This window comes from Pipistrellus kuhlii, unplaced genomic scaffold, assembly GCF_014108245.1.
Source record: "Pipistrellus kuhlii isolate mPipKuh1 unplaced genomic scaffold, mPipKuh1.p scaffold_m20_p_45, whole genome shotgun sequence".
Taxonomy (NCBI): Eukaryota; Metazoa; Chordata; class Mammalia; order Chiroptera; family Vespertilionidae; genus Pipistrellus; species Pipistrellus kuhlii.
This window is the reverse complement of record NW_023425546.1, coordinates 1,148,554-1,173,179: the sequence shown is the minus strand read 5'-3', so window position 1 is coordinate 1,173,179 and position 24,626 is coordinate 1,148,554. Positions and strand designations below refer to the sequence as shown.

Genomic DNA, 24,626 nt, shown 5'->3' with positions numbered 1-24,626 from the left:
TGCACTTACCAGCTGCCCATCTGCAAGGGCTCTGAGATGGTCTCCGTGGGGGTCAACGACCTGATCATTTTAAGCTTCTGAGGAGAGTCGGCCAGAGGCCGGGTCTCCGTGACACCAGGCAAGGGGAGAGGAAGGTTAGCAGAGACGGGGGAGAGATGTCTAAATTTAACTAGGATCAGCCCCTGAGCTAACAGGGCAGTCACTACTTCCAGCAGTGACACAAAGTGTAGGCTGGGGGGTCCCGAGAGGCTGTGTTGGAGAAAATGATGCATCTCATCTGATCAGTGTAAGATGAATGAACCCTGTGAGCGTAAAGGTCACAGAGGAGCAGGATGGAGGCACAGGCTGGGCAGGGTGCGGGGCAGGGGCCAGTGGACACAGTTGGGTGTCTCTGGCTGAAGGCCACCAGGCATGGACACCCAGCTGCCAGGGTTCCGTTAGCAGCACACTCTCCTCAGGGAGATGAAACCCTTAGAGATGCCCTCAGGTTCATGGTCTCAGGAAACTGAAGGACAAATGGGTTGAAAGTCTAGAGATTCAGTCTGCAGCCAGGGTGTGTGTCTTGGGGCCCAGCTCATGCCAATGAGGAGCTTTGGGAGCATAAAGTGAGGTCCCGTGAGTGAGGGGTGCAGCTCACTGCCACATGCAGCCAGTGCCCGGCATTGCCCCTTCTCCTCCTCTTTCCCCTTTTCTCAAACGCAGGGCTCCGGACAAGCTCCCGAAGTGGGGTGTTCGGGAGCAAGGCTGAGGGCTCCTGGAGGGCCTTGGGGAGGAAGGACAGGTGCCAGGGGAGCCGCCAGCCGCTCTAAGGAGCCAGGAAGAGGTCTGGCCATGCTGCTGACAATCCATCCCAGACCAAGAGCAACACATTTCCATCTGCAGTTGCACACAGGCCCGGGAAGCCACGTGAAGGCGGGAGCAGGAGGGGAGCGGGAGGTAGGGCAGCTGAGGAGAGCAGTGGTCAGGGCCTGGTGTCAGCGGCCCTCAAAGAAATGAGCTCCTTGGTGCTAATGCCATTTCTTTCCCTGGAGCCGAGGGAGCTCAGGGTGAGGCAGTTCAGCCTCATAGTATATTAAAAGTGATGCGTGATCGGGACGGGAGAGCAGGTCACAGGGTGTGAGGAGCTGAGATAAACGTCCAATGAGGCCCAGGAGGAAGCAAACTGGAGGGGTCAGGGAAGGTCAGTGTGGGACAGCGAGGAAATGAGGATGAGTGGAAGGAGAGAGGGCAGAGAAGAAAAGGAAGAACAGAGAGAAAAGGAGAAGCTGCCATTGGGCAAGCTCACTGGGGATGATCCCAACCGGGGATCTGAGCTGTCCTCCGAGCCAGCAGGAAGATGGAAACTACCCTACAGCCCAATGTCCCGGGCCTGGGACTGAGATGCTAGGGTGCTGCAGGGGGCAGAAGCTCGGCCGAGGCCTGGACTGGCTGAGTCCTCGTTCAGGAGGTTGAGGGGATGAGGCAGGGCAGGTCCCTGGGCTTGGCCTGGGGCAGGAAGGCGAGGGGCCTGGTCTGCAGAGCAGCTCTTGGCCCTGGAAGAGCAGACCCCCAGGGGACAGCAAGACCTGCAGGCTGTTCGCGATGTGACAATTCGAGAGCGGTCATGAGACAGGCAGACCACTCAGCCTTCTGGTCACAGGAGAAGCAGTGGCATCCCAGGGAGGCCTGCACCACCCCACTGCCTGCACAACATGGTGAGGAGTTCCTCCCCGCAGTGGGCCCTGTCCTGTTTCTAAGAGCCAAAGCTCCCCCACCCCCAGGCAGAGCCGCCAGGCCCCCCTGGTCTCACCCTCCCCAGCTCCTTCCCACCCTGTAGGGCCTGGCTGGAGGCCCGTGGGCAGAGAGAGGATGCAGGTGCCTTTGCCACTGTCTCCAGGGATACGCTGGCAGGGAAACAAGTGGTTGATTCTGGGAAGGCCTAGGGAAGATTCCAGTAACAGCAGGACTGCTGCATCCACAGCGAGCGTGTTCCTCTAGGGGTGAAGGAGGGAGACAGTGCCTTAGCCTCCCAGCACTTCATCCTCATGGAGTAGAACCACAGGAGACAGCTCAGCACTGGGAAGGAGAGACTCCAGGGAGAGGTGGCACCTGCAGAGGACAATGCTGATGGACCAGCGACCCCTGGACTTGGTGAATGAGGTGGAAAGCAAAATTGTCGCTTTCTAGAAAACGTATAAAGCAGGTATTCAAACCTTATTTTATCAATCGAATGTAGCAATGCCTTCTTCCCCAGAGTCCCAATGTCTAAATAAAGAACAGGATCTGTCACGTGGAGTCAGACTTCTGCCTTCCTGCCCCCACCCCCACACCATCCCCAACCCCCCTCTGCCCACCTCCTCCAGCCCCACCCTCCCCGAAGGACCTTAGATCCAAAGGCGTCCTTGAAATCCTGATGGAAAACCCGCTCCTAGTCCCCTCCATCTAAACAATCTGGACAAAGCGTGTGTCCCGCGAAGGACACTCCTGACCTCATTACATCCCCGCTATCAGTGGCACAAATGGGCACTGCGGGCTGCTGGAGCCTCAGCGTCACGGCACCTGTGGGCACGGCTGTGGCCCAGCACTCACCTCCTTCTCCCCACAGATGTTGCTGATGATGGAGCTGGAGGCAGGGCTGGCAGATGGGCCCAGGACAGCAACCACGCCCTTGGGGAGGATCTGACACACTGGGGCCACAGAGTGGGGGAGCAGGGTTGGGAAGAAACAAGGAAAAGAAACTCATCAGGGTGTGGCTAGTGGCTGTGGGCTTGCCTCCTCACCTCTCACTTCCCACTGCCCCTGGCTCCCACCTGCTGCCCACCCACCTGCCCCCATCTCCCACAGCCGGGCCTCCCCCAGGACCGCTGGCTCCGGGGCTGTCTGACTGCCGTTTATGGTGGTATTAAGTGAGCAAATGGCCCAGGTGATGGCAACAGGGTGTATAAATCCGAGAGTGCAGAGAGAGAATCCAAGATGGCTGCTCGGGTAGGCAACTAGCTGCAGCCGCACACAACAATTTCAACAAAATACAACTAAAATATAAAATGGACATTACCCAGAACTACAGGAAAGTCGACTGACTGGAAATTCTACAACAAGAAGCAAGGAGAAAACCAGAAGGAAGCGCGGAGGAGCTGTAAAAGCCCAAGGTACAGAGACACGCGGCGCGCGGAGAGGACAGAGCCGGAGAGGAGGGAGGCCGAGTGCCTGGCTGGCGGTCCCAAGCGGGAAGGAGAGAAAAGCTCTGACTGTGCTGGGCCCAGCTCCAACTGCTCTGAACCCCAATTCTAGGCCAGACCCCGGGGACCCAGGCTCATCCATAGGGAGCCGGGCTGTAAGGCGAAAGGAGGTCCCGGAGGTGCGCACACTGCGCGCAGAGAAGGGCCAGCCGGCTGTGCCGCGGGATTGCCCTGATGGGAAGGAGACAGGGGCTCCAGACTGCTCTGAACACCACCTCCAATCCCACTACCAACTGAACTGAACCCCAATACCGGACTCATTGGGGAGAGCATAGACAGTTTGGCAGCAGGAGAAAATCGAGGGCACCTTTCTCTCAGAGGCACTCGCAACAAGTACTGAAGGACCCTGAGTCTCAGGAGTCGCACAGGGTGGGGCTGACGGAAGCCAAGGCTGTGGGCTCCACCCTGAAACCCCGCCCCATCAGGAAAGCTGCCTGAGAAAATGCCTAAACCAAATAGATCACAAACGAAAGAAATGGAGGACAAAAAGCGACTGGATATAGAGTTCAAAACCACACTTATAAGGTTGTTCAAGAATCTCCTAGAAAAGGCCGATAAAATAAACAAGACCTATGAGGATATGAAAAGGGATCAACCAGGGTGTATAAATCCTCTGTCGGCAGCCAGAGGACACAGGCTGGCGGTGAGTGTTTAGAGGGCTCCCTCCTCTCTTCAGAGTCAAACCCCTAGGGTAGGGTTGTCAAACTCAATCAGAGAAGGGGCCAAAATCTAAAATCCAGCCTAAATCGCGGGCCGAATGGTTTACTGAACAGTCATAAACTGTCATTGTGATGGAAATGCAGCAGAGTGCAGTGATGACAGCGCGGTGCGGGCCACATTGCAAGGCCTGGCGGGACGGATTTGGCCCGCGGGCCTTGTGTTTGACACATGTGCCCTAGGGGCAGGCACGAGCCTTATTAACCCAGATCCCAACGTTCCAGTCCTGGGTGTCTCTGTGCTGTTTCCTAGCAGGAACAGGTGCCAGTGCATGTTCCTGAGTGAGCATATGCATGGGTGGGACATGCAGTCAGAAAAGGAGGAGAGAATCTATGACTTGACTCTGTGAAGCCCAAGAAAGAAAGGACAGGAAATAAGGGGAAATAGAGGGAACACACATGGCGAATTTTCAGGGCACACACTGTGATGTCAGACCGCAGCAGCCACCGAGGCCCGTCCCACACCTTCTCCTAAACGCAGAGCTTGATCCCGCACCATTCCCTCCATCTCGCACCACAGTCAGGTGGAGCCACTTCCCAGCCGTGATCGAGGGTGGAGGCAGCAGCCAGGGTGTCCTTGTGGCGTCAGCTGCAAAGCCACACCCGCACCCTGGTCTCTTCCTCTTAGGGCAGCGACCTCATCACGGCCACACAGCCAGCGGATGCCTCGGACGGGGTGCAGGTGGGGAGGGGGAGCCCCAGGGTTCACGCCCAGCACTGCAATCCACCAGATGACAGGAGACCTGCAGCTCAGGTAGGGGTCCTGCACCAGCACAGGCCATCAGCCTGCAGGACCCATGGCATGACCGGATGCAGCTTTGAGGAATGTGCTGAAGTTCAAGCAGTTTCTCATGTGACCTCAGCCTGCTAGATGGTCCGCGCTCATCACCTCAAAGCCTGAAGCAGCTGCTGGTGGGTCTTATTCCTGATCTCCCCATGAGGAATGGATTCTGGCGAGACTCTGACTCCACTACAGTCCCTGCCTGAGAGAGGTCAGCCAGCACTGGAGTGTGTATCTGTGAAGCCCTCCAGTGCCCTCTCCGCACCCTCACAAGCACCTCATCACAGCCTGCTCCTGCAGCCACTTCACCCATCTCTGCACGTCCTACAGGTGCGGTCCCATCCCACCTCGGCCTGCCGGGTCTACTTCTCCGAGGTCACCGTGACCTCTGTGTTCCAGACACCTTCAGATCCTCATTCCCACCCACTGCTCCGACTGCCCGTTTTCATGTTCATTCTGGCTCCTCTCCCGTCTGCCACTTGCTTGGATCAGAGGCTATCCAGTCTCACTGACTGGATCATCTCACCCCAGCCTGTGACCTCCGCTCACATCTCTGTCCAGGTGGGTTGCACTCTGACTGACGTCCTGGGTTACAATGTCAAATTCCAACATCTGCTGGATGTCAGCAGAGGGCTGTCCACACAGAGAAGCAGGACGGACGCACTGTCATTAAGAGCATAGACTCAGAGGCCAGACCATCTGGACAAGTCTGGGCTGTCACTGCTGTGAGGCCTGGAGAAGTCACTGCCCTCTCTGGGCCTGCTTCCTCAGCTCAGGAGCTGAAAGGCTAGCACCCTCCTTCCCCCCTGCCCGGGCTTATGGGAGTAAATGAGTCAGTACATGCAGTGTTCTTAAAGTAGTGCAGACATGCTACCCTGGTCTTCTTATTCTGTCCAACACATCATATTTGCCATACTAGTGGCCTGGTGCACAAAATTTGTGTCCTTCAGCCTGGCCTACACCCTCCCCAATCTGAGTCCCCTCAGGGGATGTCTGACTGCCAGTTTAGGCCCAGGCAGTGGTGATCACTGGGATATGGCTCGGGACACAGGCTTCTTCCCCGTTTTCTCCACTCTCTATAATGAGCATGTGTTCCTTTCAGATCACATCATTATAGAAAACAAGATGGTGTTATAAATGCTTTCTTTTCTTTCTTTCTTTTTTTTTAATTGATTTTTTACAGAGATAAAGGGAGAGAGATAGAGAGCTAGAAACGTCGATGAGAGAGAAACATCGACCAGCCGCCTCCTGCACACCCCCCACCGGGGATGTGCCCGCAACCAACGCAAATGCCCTTGACTGGAATCGAACCTGGCACCTTTCAGTCCGCAGACCGACGCTCCACCATTGAGCCAAACCACTTTCGGCTATAAATGCTTTCTTTTGATGAGCCAGTAAATGCTAATGGATGCCACCTTGCCTCAGCCTCCCTCCATCGCGCCTCCGCCTTTTGTTCCTGTGCACCCAGAACGTGCCGTCCTGCCACTGGAGCCTGTGGCGGTGCTTCTTTCTGCCCACACCAGGTTTTAACCTGCTGCTGGAGATGGGGTGAGGAACAGTGGCCTGTGAGCATGTGGATGAGGACTGGACTGTTTCTCTGGCGCCTAACTGAAGTTCAGTCTCCCCTAGCAACAGCCCCGCATCTGTCGCCAGCAGACATCACAGTTTTCACACCACATACAGTGCTGCAGACAGCCTGAGATATGATTTAAATTCATAATTAATTCCAAGTGACACTACAGGTGTCCTGCTATGAGGTTTGGCTAATCAGTGTGCTAATAGAGAAGCACATATATTAATATTGCACTGTTAACATAGCGTAACTGCATTACTGCTTCCTTGATCATCCTATCTATTTTAGTTTACTCATTGAAAACTCTTTTCTGAGGAGGAGTCCATTAGCCCCGAGATTGCTGGGCCTGTGACTCCCACCGACCCTCCTGCTCCTCAGACCTGCCCAGCTGGTGGCCTTCCTCCCTCCCTCCCTTCTTCCCTCTCTTCCTTCCTCTTTTCCTCCCTCCCTCTGTTCTTTCCTCTCTCCTTCCCTCCCTCCCTCCCTCCCTCCCTCCTCCCTCCCTCCCTCCCTCCTCTTGAAGCACAGTACTGCCCTGTAGAGCAGCCTGCTGGAGCAGCTCCCTGTTCTCCTAGTTCCTGGCCAGTTCTTGCCCCTTGCTAGTTCATTATCACAGAGAATTGTCTCCTAAAAACAAATTCTTATAGAAGGCCCTATTCCCTATTCCCACTATTCCCACTCCCCAAACCCAAAAGGCTCAGAAACTGATAAAAAAGAATGTATGCCCCCCTATGTTCATAGTATCACAATTTATCATAGCTAAGATCTGGAAACAGCCCAAGTGCCCATAGTAGATGAGTGAATAAAAAGCTGTGGGACATTTGCATAAAAAATAAGGCTCTCTTACCCTCTGAGACAGCATGGAGGGACCTGGAGAGTTTCATGCTAAGTGAAATAAGTCAGTCAGAGAAAGACAAGTATCACATGAACGCCCTCATATGTGGAATCCAAGTACTAACAAAATAAAGTGATGAACGAAGTGGATCCTGAGACATGAAATCATGGAACACAGTGTGGAATCACCTAGGGAAGGCAGGGGAGGGTGGGTGTGAGGTAATCAAACAAAGACCTAGTGTACATATGCATGGCCCATGGACACAGACAATGGGGTGGTGAGGGCCTGCAGTGGAGAGGGTGCAGTGGTAGGAATGGGGGGATAAAGAGGACATATAAAATACTTTTAACAATAAATATTTTTTAAAGGATCTGAAACTGGATAATTTTCATTAAACTTACTTGTTGGCAAAATCCATTTATAATATACTAGAGGCCCCATGCACAAAATTCATGCACAGGGGTGTGTGTCCCTCAGTCCAGCCTGCACTCTCTCTAGTCTGGCTACCAACTGCTCACCTGCCTGGCTGCCTGATCACCTCCTAGCCACTCTCCTGCCAGCCTGATCAATGCCTAACTGCTCCCCTGCTGGTCTGGTCACATCAACTGCCCTCCCCACCATCTTGTGGTGAACATCTTTGACCACATGGGGGTGGCCATCTTGTGTGTTGACGTGATGGTCAATTTGCATATTACCTCTTCATTATATAGGATGGATATAATAATATATTGAATGTAAGGATGCATTTGTTGAATATGAGATTCTGCCCAAGCCCCCTGGAGATGTCATGTAATGTATGGCATAGGCACCACATGATCTTCCCAACATGTAGAAACATCTGGATTCCAACATCCAGCCTCAGGCTTTGGTGGCCTGTGCCTGCCATTCTGTGTCTAAACCCATCTCCCTCACTGGAGAGGGAGCTCAGGGCAGGGGCCACTGCTCATCTGGTGCTGCTTGCCTGAGGGATGTGACCAATGAGCCCCCTGAGCAGTGAACGCCTCCACTTCCACACCTGGAAATGAGGAGCTGAACCAGGTGATGTCTAAGCACCACCATTCAGTGCCTTTGGAGTCTGTCTTATGCACCTGGTGCCTTGGAATGGGAGCAAGGAATGTCTGTGGAGCGTGCCCTCCTGCTCCTCCTCTGCTCCCTCCTGCCGGCTGATGCAATCTGTGAGTGATAGGAGGACACTAGGCCTCACCAGAGGCAGGTCTGTCAGTATAACCTGAGGTCATGGCCATGGAGCCTGCAGGAAGCCTGGGGGCCTGTATGAAAGGAGCAGCCATGCGAACAAACATGACCTGCCTGCGCTTCTCCTGGTCCGGCCTGGACAGCCAGCGTCCTAGGGGTTTCCAGGGAGACAGTGTGGATGACTGATAGCATGTCCGCCTCACAGAGCCCAGCCCCAGCAGCGGCAACAGCAGGGAGAAAGGGGGTGGAAGCCTTGTCCAGTGGCCCCGGGGGGACACTGCTCTAGGGGACGGAGGAAGGAAGCTGAAGTGGAGAAGAGATATGGAGAGAAGGAGAGAGGACCAGGCTGAGGACCTGATAGTCTTGACTAATTCACATCTGTGGGCTGTGGAGGGGGAGGGAGAAGCCTGAGGCAATGATGGCACAGGGGCAGAGGGGAGGAATCAGATGTGGGTTCGGGGAAGTGTTATGAAGGACCCTCACTCCCAATTAACCCACTCAATGCTAGTTTATGTGGTCTTTCATGTGGACCAGACAGAAATGAGAGTGACTTTCTGCCATGTCTCCTCAGTGTCCAGGCTTGTTATTAAGTAATTAATGGCCCAGTGCACAGAATTCATGCACAGAGTGTGTGTGCTGGGGTGTCCCCTCAGCCCAGCCTGCACTCTCTTCAATTTGGGACCCCTAGGGGGATGTCCAACTGCTGGTTTAGGCCCAATCCTACAGGGATCAGAGGTATTGGGCCTAAACCCACAGTCGGACATCTCTCTTGCAAACCGAAACTGCTGGCTCATAACTGCTCACCTGCCTGCCTACCTGATCGCCTTTAACCACTCTGTCTGCTGGCCTGCTCACCCCCAATTGCCCCCCCCCACCGGCCTACTCTCCCCCAACTTTCACCCCCTGCTGGCCTGGTCATCCCCAACTGGCCCCCACTGATGACCTGATCACCCACAACTGGCCCCCTTACTAGCCTGATCACCCACAACTGCCCTCCTGTCTTTGCCCCTAACTGCCTCTACTTCATCCCCGCCATCATGGCTTTGTCCAGAAGAACATCCGGAAGGTCTCCAAGTCTAATTAGCATATTACCCTTTTATTAGTATAAATAGAGGCCTGGTGTACAGTTTGGGGCTGGATGGTTTTCCCTGGAAGGTGTGAAGGGTGTCCCAAGTCAGGGTGGGGGTTCTCTAGGTGGGCAGGGTGGCCTGGGCAAGTGGCCTGTGGTGGTTTGCAGGCTGGCCACGCCCCCAATGGATTGGGGGTCCCACTGGGGATGGTGCTGACCTGGGTGAGGGGCTAGGGAAGTTTGCAGGCCAGCCACGACCCATGAGATAAGGGTCTCTGCTGGGGGAGCGGGTGGAGGGGGGGCATGGCCAGCCTGGGTAAGAGGCTGATGGCTGTTTGCAGGCTGGCCACACCCTCCAGCGGGGACCCTTACCCCATGGGGGTGTGGCCAGCCTGGGTGAGGGGCTGAGGGTCATTTGAAGGTCCCTCCCTTGGTTGCCGGCCCAGGTGACCCAAGCCTCCCATGTGCTCAGGCCGGCTCTGTGGCTGCCATCCACAGGCCCCTCCTTCAGTGACTGGTCAGGGCAGGTAGGAAGCTTGGGTAGCTCAGACCTGCTCCATGGCTGCTGCCACAAGCCCATCCTTTGGTGGCTGGCCCAGGCAGGCAAGAAGCTTGGCCTCCTCAGACACCGGGGATGACCCAAGCCTCCTGCCCAGTCCGGCTGGCTCTGTGGCCACTACCATCTTTGTCCCACTAATTTGCATATTCCCTCCTGATTGGCTGTGGGCATTACAGAGTGACAGTCAATTACCATATTTCTCTCTTAACATAGATGCCCTGTGTGAGACTGCCTATCGCGCATCCTTGCTTTCAACCATCATGTGAGGTAAAGTCTAGACTCCAGAGTATTCTGTCTCTTTACATGTCATCACCTTTGATTCTGAAGCTGCCTCTGTGCCTTGGCAGCACTGCCTCCCTAGCAAGGGTCACTGCAGTGGTTCGTGCAGGGCCTTTTGGAGTTCATCTCTGGCTAAGAGAAGGCGCAATGTATGTTTTAGGGTTACTTTCCAGCACCAAGAATGTCATCATCAGGATCTCTCTCTCTCCTCCTGAAGCACAGTCCCCATCACAGGGTGGCAGGTGTAAGGTTGGGGGTGTTGTTAGGGCCTCAGAGCCATGACAATCCTTTTAAGTTAATGTATTGTATATCAGCCCTGGGCACCAGCCTCGGGAGACACAACCCCCAAGGCTGGGCAGGAGTTGGCTTTGCAGGGCTCAAAGCTGTCAGATGTATGAAGCCAAAAAAACTGGGAAGAGGGGAAGAGCTATCACAAGGGAAGCCCAGGAGGCACACTGAGAGGAGTTCTGGAAATACAGGCTGCTGCCAGCAGGGAGGACTGGCCTCTGAAAGAGAAGAGGAGAGACAGGGTGTGTGTGTGTGTGTGTGTGTGTGTGTGTGTGTGTGTGTGTGACAGGGGGTGGGGAGGGAGCCTGTTCTGGGTGAGGGAAGAGAACAAAGCCAACAGCAGATCTACAGCTGCTCTTACTGAGTGAGCAGCTACTGTGTGTGGTGCTGTGCCGTCACCGGCACCATATCCGCTCACGCACCTGGTGACCTAGGAGGTGACTGAGCCATCTCCAGGCACACAGCTAGCCAGGATTTAACCAGCGCAGCCTGATTCTAAGACCCATGCCCCCACTTCATGCCACAGTCTCCCCAAAGCAGGGATCACAGAGCTCTAGCTCCTCCTTCTTCCAGGCATCTGTCTCCCTCCAGCCCCAGCAAGGCAGAAAGCCCCTTCCTGCCCCCAGCTTCTGCTCATGGCACCAGCCCCTCAGCCCTGTCCCCTTGCTTGGGAGGAAAGAGCTGGCTGGAAACATCCTCAGAGCCATCGGTCATTTGGGGAGCAGCTCTGCTGCCGGTGAAAGGTCTATGAGGTGAAAAGAAAGAAGCCTCTTTTCCAGCAAATGCTGCTTGTGCCTCCATGGCAATGAGAGGTACAGCTGAGCCAAGGGCCATGTACCGATGAGGTAGCTGGTGCCCGAAGAGGATGTGGGAAGAAGCCGAGGTCTGGCAGGGAATGAAGGCGTCAGTCTCCTTTGTCCCCCTGAGAGCCGCTTCAGTGTCGATGTGATGGCCCATCAAGAATGGGCGGCTGGCGCTCCAGTGCTGCCAGGAACGCCCGCAGAACCAAAGGCAGGGAGCCTTGCAGGGTGGATCAGTGGGTAGAGCGCTGGCCTGCGGACCGAAAGGTCCCAGGTTTGATTCCAGTCAAGGGTGTGAACCTTGGTTGCAGGCTCCTTCCTGGTCAGGGCTCATGCAGGAAGCAACTCATCAATGTGTTTCTCTGTCTCTGATATTTCTCTCTGTCTCTCCCTCTCTCTCCCATTCTCCCTAAAAATCTATGGGAAAATATCCTCAGGTGAGGATTAAGGGGAATAAAGAAAAGATAGAGGAGTTGGTCTTTCACATCAAACTCTTGTCTGAGACCTGCTGGCTGGCACCGAGAACACTGCAGCCTAGATGAGGGTGGGGGTGGATCTAGGGCCAGGACTGCTGACATCTCTGGCTTCGCTGGGAAGAGCCCGAGAACATTAAATATTCCTTTCCCCTGCTGGGTGTTAACTCTATGACAACCAGGATCTCGTGGGTTCCTGCCCAGCCCCTGCCTGGATCAGGGACACGCACTGGACAGCTGATGACCAGGTGCCTGCCCAGGCCCTGTCCGAAGAACCGTGTCACAGGCTGCTGGGCTCGTCTTCTGCAGGTGAGCACCTGCCTCATGTTGGGGGGGAGGGGCGCTTTCTGCAAGGGGCATTATGAGGCCATCAGGCCCACACCTGGGAGCCAAGAGACCAGTCACGTAGACAAGCTGAACTAACCCACTCCTCTCCCTGGAGAATCCAAACCAGGCACTGAGGGCAGCTGGCACGGATGCCCGCAAGGGGCCACCCGCCGCCGAAGGAGGACTGTGCCTGCTGCCTGTCTGCCTGTTCTCCAAGCCTGAGGTCCTGTGTCCTGTCTGACATGGAGGACGTGCCCCCTAAATGTTTCCTGAATGAATACACACAGAGTTGTTGGGCCTGGATGGCTGTATGGGACAGGGACACGTCTGATGGACCTGGATGGCCCGTGGGATAGGGGTGCGTCTGGTGGGTTTCCTTGAGCGAGCTGTTCTTCTGTTTTGTTTTGCTTACTTTGCCATGAGCACTGTGAGAGGTGGAATTGGGCAGGAAAAGGTGGAGATGGGGACTCTAACGGCTGAGGGAATAGATGCTCTCACCTCTCAGGTTCAGAGCTTCCCTCTGCCTGGAGCTGCTCCTTTCCAGCTGAGCTCCAAGCTCCTAGCCAACTCATGGGAAGCTCATCCTGTAAGGTCATCAGGGCAATCCCAGTAATAGGTGGAGGACACCGGGGCAGGGGTGAGCTCGCAGGTTAATGCTGCGAGTTCAGGGTCCGGCTTCACTCAGTCATTGACTATCTTTGTGGTTGAGAAAGTTATCCAATGCCTTTCAGCCTCAGTTCCTTTTGTAAAATGGGTATAATAACACATAATTCTTGGGTTGTTGGGAGAATTAAAAGCAATGACCCAGCACACAGTAGGGGTTCTGTATGTATGACTTGAGTGACCTACTGTGTATGTTTGAAAGCATTACAATTCACAAAGGATTTAAGTTGTTTGAATCTCACAATTTGCAGAGTAGATCCCAGCCTTCCCATTTTACACATGAAGATACAGAAGCTAAATAGGATAAGTGCCTTGTCCAAGGTTACCCATAGAATAAAAACCAAACTCCATCCCACATCCCAATTTCTGCCCACAGCACTACCCTCAGCACAAGAAAGCAAGACGGGCAGTCAGGCATGCAGTGACCAGGCTATCCTCAGGCAGCTGTACCTTTCTCATCTGAATCCCACACCACGTTTCATTCAGTGATTTGTGTACACAATGTCCAGGAGGATAAATGAATCAAAATATGAAGAAATTAATGAATGGGTGAATGAATGAATGAATGACTATCTTGTCTTAGTTCGACTCCACCCATGACTCACACAAAGCCTGGGAACCTAGTGTAGGGCCTCCTGGAACGTGTCTCTTTCCCTCCCTGGGAAATGTCTCCACCACAGGCCTGGCAATGGGGGAAACTCCTCCACTCCTCCAGACCCTCCTCTACAGCAAGCAAAGCAGAGGGCAGCCTGCCCGTTCTACGTACTGGTTTCCGCAGTCTCATACTCGCTGTCTCTGAGAAGCTCAAAGATGTCCACTTCGACCTTGGCTTTGCCCAGCCTCTCGGGAGCACGGTTGATGCGGTTCTTGGCCAGGGTGATGGAGAGCCGCTCCCCTCTGCTGCACTCCATGGGGTCATCCAAGATAGCAGCTGTGGGCAGGCAACCATAGGCAGACAGTTGGTACCCCGTAGTTACTCCTCCTCCTCCGGGCTCCCACTGCTCCTACCACCAGGGGGCTCCGGCATCTCCATCCACCCAGCCTCTACGTCCTATGGGCTGTGGCCTGAGGCCACCACAGGACTGAATTCCACGTGACCCACCTCAGGAGCCTAGAAATGTGGCAGGCACTGGGTCTGCCTTGCATATGTGTCTGTGCATACAGCACATGTGTGCGGAGGAAGGGAGGCAGGAACTGGACTCCCAAAGGGTGTTCTGGCACGTGTGAGGCTCCCCTGAGGGCAGGCAGTGAGAGCTGGCCCCAGGCTCCCACTCCATGAGCCTCATCACCAGGCAGTGAGTTGTTGGTCTGAATTTCCCCTCGGTGGGCACTAGGAAGAGTGAGACACTCACGGGTCAGTGTGAGGTTCCAGAAAGGTAACACAGGGACTTGGATGCTGTGCGAATGTAATCCGTTACTTCAGCATGTGAAGGGCGTCGGCTTAATGAGGTGCTGGGATACCAATAGCTGCCCAGCTTCGTAAGTGTTCTAAAGCCAAGTGCAGTGCCACAGGCTCCTGGGTTCAAATTCCAGCTCCGCCCCGAATTAGCTATGGGGCCTCCATTTCCTTGTCTGTAAAATGGGGACAGAGGCTCACTTGGATAGTGCGTGTGCAGTGCTCAGAGCAGCGCCCGAGCATGATAAGCACTCTGTAACTACCGTGTCATTCACTGTCTTGGTAGAAGTAACCCAACTGAACATCTCCATACAGAGACTTGGACACAATGTCCACAGCAGCATTATTCATAATTGCCCAAAGCCCGCAGATGATCAGACAGGCACATCCTGAAGGATGGTGAAGTCCTGATGCATGTGACCACATGGGTACACATTGAAAACACTGTGCTGACCGAAAAGGTCAGCCACGGACGCTACGTGGGGATTACCCCATTTACATGACCGTCAGAGCAGGCAGATCCCCAGCTGCAGGAAGCAGAACATGGCTGCCTGCTGGTGGGTGAGGAGAGGGAGTGTCGGGGGGGCGGGGGACAATGTACGGGGGCGGGGGGGGGGGCGGCAGCAGGGGCTGAAGCAGGAGAAACGCAGGGTGGCTGCGAGTGCGTGCAGTCTTTCTTTGGGGGCAGTGAACACATTCTGAAGTTGATTGCAGTGAGGGATGCATAGCTGGAACGCATTAGAAACTAAAGTGTACACGTGAATGAATGAAATACGGGGCATCTGAACCACATCTCAATAAAGCTGTACAACAACAGGAATACCAAGCTCATCTCTCAGAGCTGGAAACTCAGAAAGCAATGTGGGGGAGTGAGCCGAGGCGTTTATCAACATGTGGCCCAGAGGCTGCCACTGCTGTGGGTGGAGATCCCCGCCAGCCTCCCTGCAAGCTCCTGGGCCGCCTGCCGCGACCCACTTTCCAAACCAAACACCAGGGCAAAGTGTCCAGCAGAGCTCCTGCCTGTGGCTCTTTGTATGTACAGCCTGCTCGATAGAATGGCATTTCCTCTGAGGCTGGGCCTCAGAGGTCATCGCACCGCCTGGGGCACAGGCGGGCTTCTGTGAGCAGGAGCGAGGTCCCCATGCACCTGATGACCTCAGCCGCTTGCAAAGTGGTGGAGAGACTGCGTGCATGCGCACGTGTGTGTGTGTGTGTGTGTGTGTGTGTGTGTGTGTGTATGTGTGTGTGCCTGAAGGACTGGGCCTCCTGGGCCTCCACCCAGTGGCCCAGGAGAGCAGACCCAGAATGAGACTGTCACTCAAGCACAGCTGGGACAGGGGGCAGGGCCTGCTCCCAGGCTGCTGGCGGGGCTGAGAAATGGGGCCACCAAGTGGACGAGTCTGGCAGTTGCTTAACATATTGCGGGCGGATCAAGAGCATGCTCGTGTTTTCACATTACACAGCGTTTTACATAGATGTGAAAGGCATGCCTTAAACTTAAACACCCATCGCATTTTGAAGTTACTTATTACATGTTCTTACAGCTAATATCTTTCTAAAGTATGATATTTGTAAAACTTTTTTGTACTCTTCCAATAGAAACTTATCTGGCCACTGGGTAAAGCTAGAAATGAAACCACTGGTGCGCAACATGGTGAGAAATGAAACATACAACAACCATGTGATTCATCCTTTCCACTCCTACATATTTATCCAAAAGGAAAACAAGTGAATGTCTACACAAAACTGGTACAAAAGTGTTCATAATGACTTGATCTGTAATAGTCTAAGACTGGAAAAACCACTGATAGCTGAATGCATAACCAAAGTACACTGAATACTACCCAGGGATAAAATGGAATTAAAGAAGCCAAACAAATGAACACAGTGCATACTGCATGACTTCATTTCTATAGTTTTCTAGAAAATGCAAACTATTCCATTATGACAGTGGTGGGCTAGGGTAGACTGGGGCAGAGCAGGAAGGAGCAGGAGTGAGGAATCACAAAATGACACAGGGAATCTTTTTTGGCTGACAAAAAAAATGCATTGTCTTGATTGTGGTGATGGTATCATGGGAATGTGCATGGTAAAACATCAAACTGTACACTTCAAAATGTTTGCAATTTATAGCATATAAATTATACCTTGAATTTTAGAAACATACTTTAATTAGGAAAAAAATTTACTATTCTTCTGGCTCCTTCCTACTTTCTCTCTCCCATCACCCTCACTCTCAGAGAAGAAAACACTTAGTAACTTGTGTGGTTATACCCACAGCCTCTACTCCACCGCATCTTCTCACCCTGAGCTCCCACCAGCTTTGCATTCCCTCCGAGAACCAAGCTCTTCCTTACAAACCAAGGGTTCCCAGGACTCTGAAGCCCTCTGAGGCCCTTATGATGGCAGCCCTTTGACATGCATGATACGACACTATTCTGGTTTTCATTCTTATCAACTCCCCCTCCTCCACCTCCTTCCCATCTCCTCTACAACCCTAGCTGCCAGTGTTCCCCAAACCTCACCCTTTGGATTTAGTCCTCAATCCACTTTCTCCATTGCAGAATTAATTCTCAACTATCAGATTTCTGCAGACAACTCCTATTTATGGCTGCTAAAGAGAAAGCCCCCCCCCTGAAGGTTCTTCCAAACTGCATGACTCAGTGTTACCTATTCTCTTTTCCCCAGTTTCAGTCAGTAACACCCGTTCCCCCAATACAATCAGTTCAGAACTGCCCTGCATCTTCCCTTCCCTCAGCCATCCTATCTGTTCCATCGCTGAGGGCCCGTGGTGTTTCCTCCTGTCCACTGTTCTCTCTCCCTGCTCTCCTTCCCTCACCCCTGCCTCTCTCCTACAATACCCTTAACCTGTTTTCCATCTCCGGTCCCTCCTGCACTAACCCAGCTACTCCCACAGCTACTTCACCTGCCTGGCCCCCACATGCCTTTCCAAGCTCACATTCTACTAAATCCTCTTGGGGAGTCCTTACAAACACCCAATCAAGCACATCCCTTGGCATGTGTCTCTTTTCCAGGTGGTCTGCTCTTCCTGGAGAGCTCTCAGCTCTTCTTCGTCCACATCCAAATCCTGCCTACACTATGCTCCATGCTCATGCCTGTGCCCACCTGCCTCAGGCAACTGTTGACTGTCCAGCCCACAGCGATTTTTAAATTCTTCAATACCCAACACACTTACTGTCGGGGCGATTCCTCTGTGGGGGTGGGGAATACCGTCCTGCAGGCTGTATGAGGCTCACAAATCATTTGGTCTGGCCCTGCCAAGGCATTAAGGGTGAGTAAATTAAGTGTTTGACCAAATAGAGCAGGTTAATTTTTAAGTTGGTAATTTTGGATGGTCAGCAAATGATGCTATAAATATCCAAATGGCCCTGGGCAGGAAAGAGGTTCCCCACTCCTTGTTTAGAGCATAACATTGTACTTTACAATTGATATGAGTAATACATTGATTCATTTAATCACTCCTTTATTCATTCATAAGATAATTATTTAAATTCTTATCTTAAGCAAAGCATTTTGTACACAGATAAGCATAAGTTACCCTTGCTTTCCAAGTGTCAAGAAGGAGATACGACTATAGAAGCAAACGGCCACAAGCCATGAGGTAAGTGATGTGACAAAATCTTATTATGCTCCAGACATAAATCAGAAGTGCTCACTGTGGTGGGAAACCACAGGTAACTAGGACTAAGTCCTCAGCTTTGAAAGGCATCTGTGGAGATGGGGTGAGGAGTGGAGTGAGGAGGAGACAGACTGTACAATGAAGTAGGTAATTCCATAGAAAGAGTCACAAATTTCCAAGATAAACGATCATTATACTTGTCAACAATAAAAATCAAATACATTAAAAAAAAGTTTTTACTTTTTCAATAGTGAGTACCATGTTTAGCCACTGGTCTTGTCCATATATGGCTTTATTGTTTGAGATACATTCCTTCTATACTGCTTGTTGGGAATGTTTATTCTTTTAAAATGTATATTTTTTTTTTATTGATTTTTTACAGAGAGGAATGGAGAGAGCTAAAGAGTTAGAAACATCGATGAGAGAGAGTCATCAATCAGCTGCCTCTTGCACACCTCCTTCCGGGGATGTGCCTGCAACCAAGGTACATGCCTTTGATGGGAATCGAACCTGGGACCTTTCAATCCGCAGGCTGATGCTCTATCTACTGAGCCAAACTGGTCTCAGCTGGAGTGTTTATTCTTAAAGGATGTTGGATTTTGCTGAATGCTTTTTTTGTGTCTGTCCTTCATTGTGCTGATGTGATGCATTATAATGACTGCTTTGCACACATGAGTTATCCTTGCATTCTTGGAATAAATACCACTTGTTCACGGTGTCTGATCCTTTTAATGTACTGTTGAATCCAGTTTACTAATATTATGCTGATGATTTTTGCATATATTATCATTAGCAATATCAGCTTGTAATTTATTTTCCTTAGTGTCCTAGTATGGTTTTGGTATTAGGGTAATGCTGACCACATAAAATAGATTTGGAAGTGTTCCCTCCTCTTCTATTTCTTGGAGGACTTTGTATCTTATATATTAAAAGGCTATATCCTATATATTGGTATCCTATATATTAAAAGGCTAATATGCAAATCAACTGAACGGTGGAACGATCGGTTGCTCTGACACACACAGACCACTAGGGGAGAGATGCTTAATACAGGAGCTAACCCCTAGTGGTCAGTGTTCAGCCACAGGGAAAGCATTGCTCAACCAGAAGCTGGCTCATGGCTGGCCAACGCAGCAGCGGTGGTGGGAGCCTCTCTAAGCAGCTCTAAGAATGTCTGACTGACAGCTTAGGGAATCGGGCCTAAGCCATCAGTCAGACATCCCCTGAGGGCTCCCAGACTGTGAGAGGGTGCAGGCTGGACTGAGGGACCTCCCCCCGCCTCCCTGAGTGCACAAATTTCATGTACCAGGCATCTAGTTCTTTAAATATTTGAGAGGATTCACCAGTGAAACCATCTGGTTCATATTTTGGGGGAGGTATTTTTGTTTGCTTTGTTTTGTTTTGTTTTTTGTTAATTCTTACTCATTGATTTTCAGAGATAATGGAAGGAAAGGGGAAAGAGAAAGAAATATCAATGTGAGAGAGACAAATCTATTATTGGTTGCCTCCCATACACGCCTGAACAGGGCTTGAGATTGAGCCTGCAGCTAAAGTGCCTTACAGACTCCAGGCCTCCACTATAACCAGTGAGACAGACCAGCTATGGTTATTGGGAGGCTTTTTATTATTGATTCATTCTACTTATTAGCAATACTCTGTTCTGACTTTCTATTTCTTCATGATTCAGTCTGGATAAGTTGTATGTTTCTAGAAATTTATTCATTTCTTTTAGGTTGTCCAATTTGAATAATTGCTGATAGTAGTTTCATAAGAGTTATAGTGTCTTTTTCATTTCTAATCTTATTTGAGTCCCATTTTTATTTTTTCTTGGTAAGACTAATGAAAGGTCTCTATTTCATTTATTTCTGCTCCGATCTTTGTTATTTCTTTCCTTCTACTACTCTTGGTTTAGTTTGTTATTCTTTTTCTAGTTTCTGGAGTAAAGGTTAAGTTATTTATTTGAAATCTTTCTTTTTTCCTCAATGTAAATGTTTATCTCTATAAACTTACTTCTCAGAACTGCTTTTGTTACAGCTCAGGTTGTATTTTCATTTTTAGTTGTCTGAAGATACTTTTCATTTCTCTTTTGACCCATTTGTTGTTCAGTAGTATGTTGTTTATTCTTCACATACTTAAGAATTTTTCAGTTTTGGTCTTGTAGTTTCCAGTTTCATACCATTGTGGTCAGAAAAGATGCTTGTATAATTCCAATCTTCTCAAATTTATCAAGATTTGTTCTGTGATCCAACACATGGTCTATCCTGGAGAATGTGTATTCTGCTGCTGCTGGATGGATTGTTCTATAATTGCCTGTGAAGCCCATCTTTCCTAACATATTATTTAAGTCCAGTGTTTCTGGAGAACCAAGATGGCAACATAGATAACCACAACCACATCAAACTTACAACTAAAATATAGAACAACGTAATTCAGGACCACTTGAAGTCTGACTGAATGGAAGTCCTACAACTAGAGAAGTAAAGAAGAAAGCACATTGAGTCTGGTAGGATTGGTGGAGGTGCAGAACGGGCTGGACCAGCACCCATGTGTGGCATTTTTTAAATCAGGAGGGACTGTGCACACAGCCCACACAGGGGTGCACCTAGAGTGCCCAGACCAAGTGGCTGGGGAAAGTGGGCTACTGGGCCCTATATGACACCTGATGCACAGGCCACTCTACTAAACTCCAAGGCCTCTTGTGAGAAGCAGGGGTTCTCAGCCACACACCAGATCTCAGCCCAGGGCTCCAGAGCTGGGAAGAGAAGTCCCTGTAACCCTGGGCTGTAAAAACCACTGGGGATTTTGGCCGAGTGACAGAGGCTGTAGTAGTCGCAGGTATTCTTCTTAAAGGGCTGACCCACAAACTTACACAGTATCACTTCCTCTGAGCTGCAGTCCTGGGTGGCAGCTTTGGGGGATTTTAGAGACATTTGGGGAGGAACTGGCATCGGGGCAGGAACTCAGGGGAAGCTTTCTCCTAGACAGGGGTGCTCACAGGAGTCATTTTTCTTGTGCTGGGACCTCCACCATTACAGAGCTGACTGGCGTCATAACTATGTTTCCATTAGCATGGCCCACACTGTTTGCTCTGCCCTGGGGATTTCCTGAGACCCTGCCCATCTTTTTTCAAGACCCACCCAAGCCATTTGCAGCAGCTTTTCCATATGAATGGTCTGTCCTGGCTCCGGCTTCAGACTATTCTAAAATCTAGCAGCAACTAAAGTCAGCATACCCCAAACCTATCAATAAAAGGCCCAAGACTTGGCACTAAACATCAGACTTTGCTTCACAGCTGGACTTCACCTGGGCACTTCCTAGCCCAATATAAGTAGCAAATAACAGCTGTCTGCAAAACCCTCTGTAGCTCCTACCAAGTTGCCCTAGGCAGTGACTGACTTTGCACCTCTTGGCCTCAGAACCAGTGGGAAAATTCAGACATACCAGATCACAACTCTATGCATCCACAAGTGACACACTCAAGGAGCAGACTTAGAGAGCACCAAAACCCCATTGAAGCAAGTCCTATTCCATAGGGGTATCTCATGCACAGCAGCTCTCCCATTGTAGACAAAGCTGATCCTCACAGCCAATTGGCCTGGGGGTCAATTACTCTTAATGATACCAATAGCAATAAAAGCTAAACTACAAGACTGCACACAGCTCACACAGGGGTGCACCTAGAGTGCCCAGCCCAAGTGGCTGGGGAAAGTGGGCTACTAGGCCCTACATGACACATAATACACAAGGTCACTCTACCAATTCCAGGAGACATAGAAACTCAGGAAAGCAGCTAAAATTCAGAGACAAAGAAACGTCACAAAGAAATAAATGGAAGCAAGCAAATTACTGGATACAGAGTTCAAAACAATGGTTATAAGGTTACTCAAAGATGTAATGAGAGATTCCAGGGACTTAATGAGAGCTTCAAGGGAATTAATGAGAGCATCAAGGGATGTAGTAAGATGTCCAAAGATCTTAGTGGGAATATCAAAGACATGAAAAACAACCAGTCAGAAATTAAGCATATACTAACTGAAATAAAGAATAATTTATAGGGATTCAATAGTAGGGTAGAGGATTCTGAGAATCAAATCAACGATTTGGAATATGAGGAAGCAAGAAACACCCAATCAAAATAGCAAAACGAAAAAAGAATACAAAATTATGAACATAGTGTAAGGAGCCTCTGGGACAACTTCAAGCATACCAACATCACATCATGGGGGTTGCAGAAGGAGAAGAGAGAGAGAGCAAGATATTGAAAACCTATTTGAATAAATAATGACAGAAAACTTCCCCTACCTGGTAAAGGAAATAGACTTACAAGTTCAGGAAGCACGGCAAGTCCGAAACAAAAAGAACCCAAAGAGGCCCACACCAAGACACATCATAATTAAAATGCCAAGGGCTAAAGACAAAGAGAGAATCTTAAAAGCTGCAAGAAAAAAGCAGTTAGTTACCTACAAAGGAGTGCCCATACAACTGTCAGCTGATTTCTCAACAGAAAATATGCAGGCAAGAAGTGAATGGCAAGAAATACTCAAAAGTGATGAATAGCAAGAACCCACAACCAAGATTACTCTATCCAGCAAAGCTTCCATTTAGAATTGAAAGTCAGATAAAGAGCTTCCCAGATAAGAAAAAGCTAAAGGAATTCATCAATATCAAATCAGTATTACATGAAATGTTGAAGGCTATTCCTGAATAAAAAGGAGGAGGAAAAGAAAGAGGGGGAGGAAAAGGGGAGGATGAGATGATGATGAAGAACAATAAAATGCCAATAAATACATATCTATCAACAATTGAATCTAAAAATCAAACTGAACTAAAGTAAGTTGAATGAACAAAATAAACTGATAAATAAAATAAAATCAGAGGCATTGAAACATGAAACAGTGACAAATCTCAGAGGGAAGGAGGTGGGGGCGAGAAGAGATTAACCAAAGATCTTATATGCATCCTAGAAGCCTGGTGCACAAATTTGTGCACAGGTGGGGTCCCTCTAGGTGGCCTGTGGGGATTAGGCCAAAACCCACAGTCCAAAGCCTGCGGCTCCTACCTGCCACTTCTGCTCATCCTGGCCCCACTGCACCTGCCATGGGCTTGTACCAATCAGTCTTGATCAGGAGAGGCTCATGTCACTGCAGCAGTACTCGCCAGCCATGAGCCCTGCATCTGGTGCCCTTCCGAGTAAAGTGGCCTGCAGGATCGGGCTGAAACCAGCTCTCTGACATCCCCCAAGAGGGCACAGGCCAGGCCAATGGACCCCACTGGTGTAGGATTGGGCCAGGGAGGGACTGTGAGAGTGCTCCAGTGTATGTCTGGCCATCTCTCTCAGTCCCAATTGGCTGGACCCCAACAGCAAACTAACCTACCAGTTGGAGCATCTTCCCACTGGTGGTCAGTGCATCTGGTTGACTGGTTGACTGTCCTAAACCTCATGGTCAGTGCACATCATAGAGAGCAGTTGAACAGCCTTGGCATATCATTAGCATATTATGCTTTGACTAGTGGCCCAGTGAACGAAATTTGTGCATGGAGGGGGAGGGGTGTGTCCCTCAGCCCAGCCTGTACCCTTTCCAATCTGGGACATCCCTCTCCCAATCCAGGACTGCTGGCACCCAACTGCTCGTCTGCCTGCATTCCTGATTTCCCCTAACTGCTTCTGCCTATCAGCCTGATAACTCCCTAACCACTCCCCTGTCATCCTGGTCACCCCAACAGCCTTCCTCTGCTGGCCCAATTGTCCCTAACTGTCCTCCCCTGCCAGCCTGGTCACTCCAAACTTCCCTCCTCTGCAGGCCTAGTCACCCACAACTGACCTCCTTTGTAGGCCTGTTCACCCCTAATTGCCCCCTCCTGCTGGCCTGGTCCCCCCAATTTCCCTCCCCTGCAGGCCTGGTTCTTTCCAACTTCCCTCCCCTGTAGGCCTTGTCCCTCCTAACTTCTCTCCCTTGCAGGCCTAGTCACCCCTAACTGCCCTTCCCTATAGGTCTGGTCCCTCCCAACTGCCTTCCCCTTCTGGCCTGATTGTCCCCAACTGCTCTCCCCTACTGGCCATCTTGTGGTGGTCATCTTTGACCACATCAGGTGGCCATCTTGTGTGTTGGAGTGATGATCAATTTGCATATTACCTCTTTATTCTATAGAATTGTTGAACAGTCGACTGGTCACTGGATGACCAGACACTTAGTATTATATATGAGGCTTTTATTATATAGGATATGCATTATTTATGGACACACACAGGGTGGTGAAGGTCTGGGGTGGGGTGGGAACCAGATGAAGGGAGCAGTTGTGGCGGGGAGAGACATTGTAATACTCTCAACAGTAAAGTTTTTTTTTTTGTTTTGTTTTTTTTAAAGTCCAGTGTTTCTGAGTGAACTTCTTGAGGGTGTAATGCTAATGTGATTACAACTGCAGCCATTCCTTCTCTGTGGTCGATCTCTGCAGCCAGCGCTGGTGCTTTGTCCATCTGAGGGGTAGTATTTTGCTTCAGACAGAACCTTTAGCAGCATTACCATTCTGTTACTACTTTTATACTGATGTTTCACCTTGGTAATTCTTGGAACAGCAGGGAGTATAAATTCAAATCTTAAACCCATTAAAAGTATCCTGCAGATATAGTCTCAGGGGACTATTTTCTCTCACTCACTGCTCAGGCAATCATCCTGTGCCTCTGAGGGCTATTTAACAGGCCCTCACTTTACTTAGGGCAGTTTTTACCTGGGGTTCTCAGTTCTAATCCTCCACCTGACACGGCTTCCAGGTCTTGCCTGCTGTCTCCTTGTGATCACTAAAATCCAAAAGTAGAT

At 50.6% G+C, this 24,626-nt stretch overlaps 1 protein-coding gene across 2 annotated transcripts in view; it reads right to left on the bottom strand.

Annotated features, from left to right (window-relative positions):
• Positions 1–24,626, bottom strand: part of GRIK4 (glutamate ionotropic receptor kainate type subunit 4) — a 187,246-nt gene that overhangs the window by 110,054 nt on the left and 52,566 nt on the right. Inside the window, exons 2-3 of one of the 2 annotated variants that reach the window (XM_036412602.2) lie at positions 13,542–13,706; positions 2,569–2,666 (exon numbers count right to left, since the gene is read on the bottom strand). In XM_036412602.2, coding sequence (XP_036268495.1) covers positions 2,569–2,666; positions 13,542–13,706 — 263 coding nt within the window. The remainder of the gene's footprint in view (positions 1–2,568; positions 2,667–13,541; positions 13,707–24,626) is intronic. The other variant, XM_045572352.1, reaches the window with a different exon arrangement.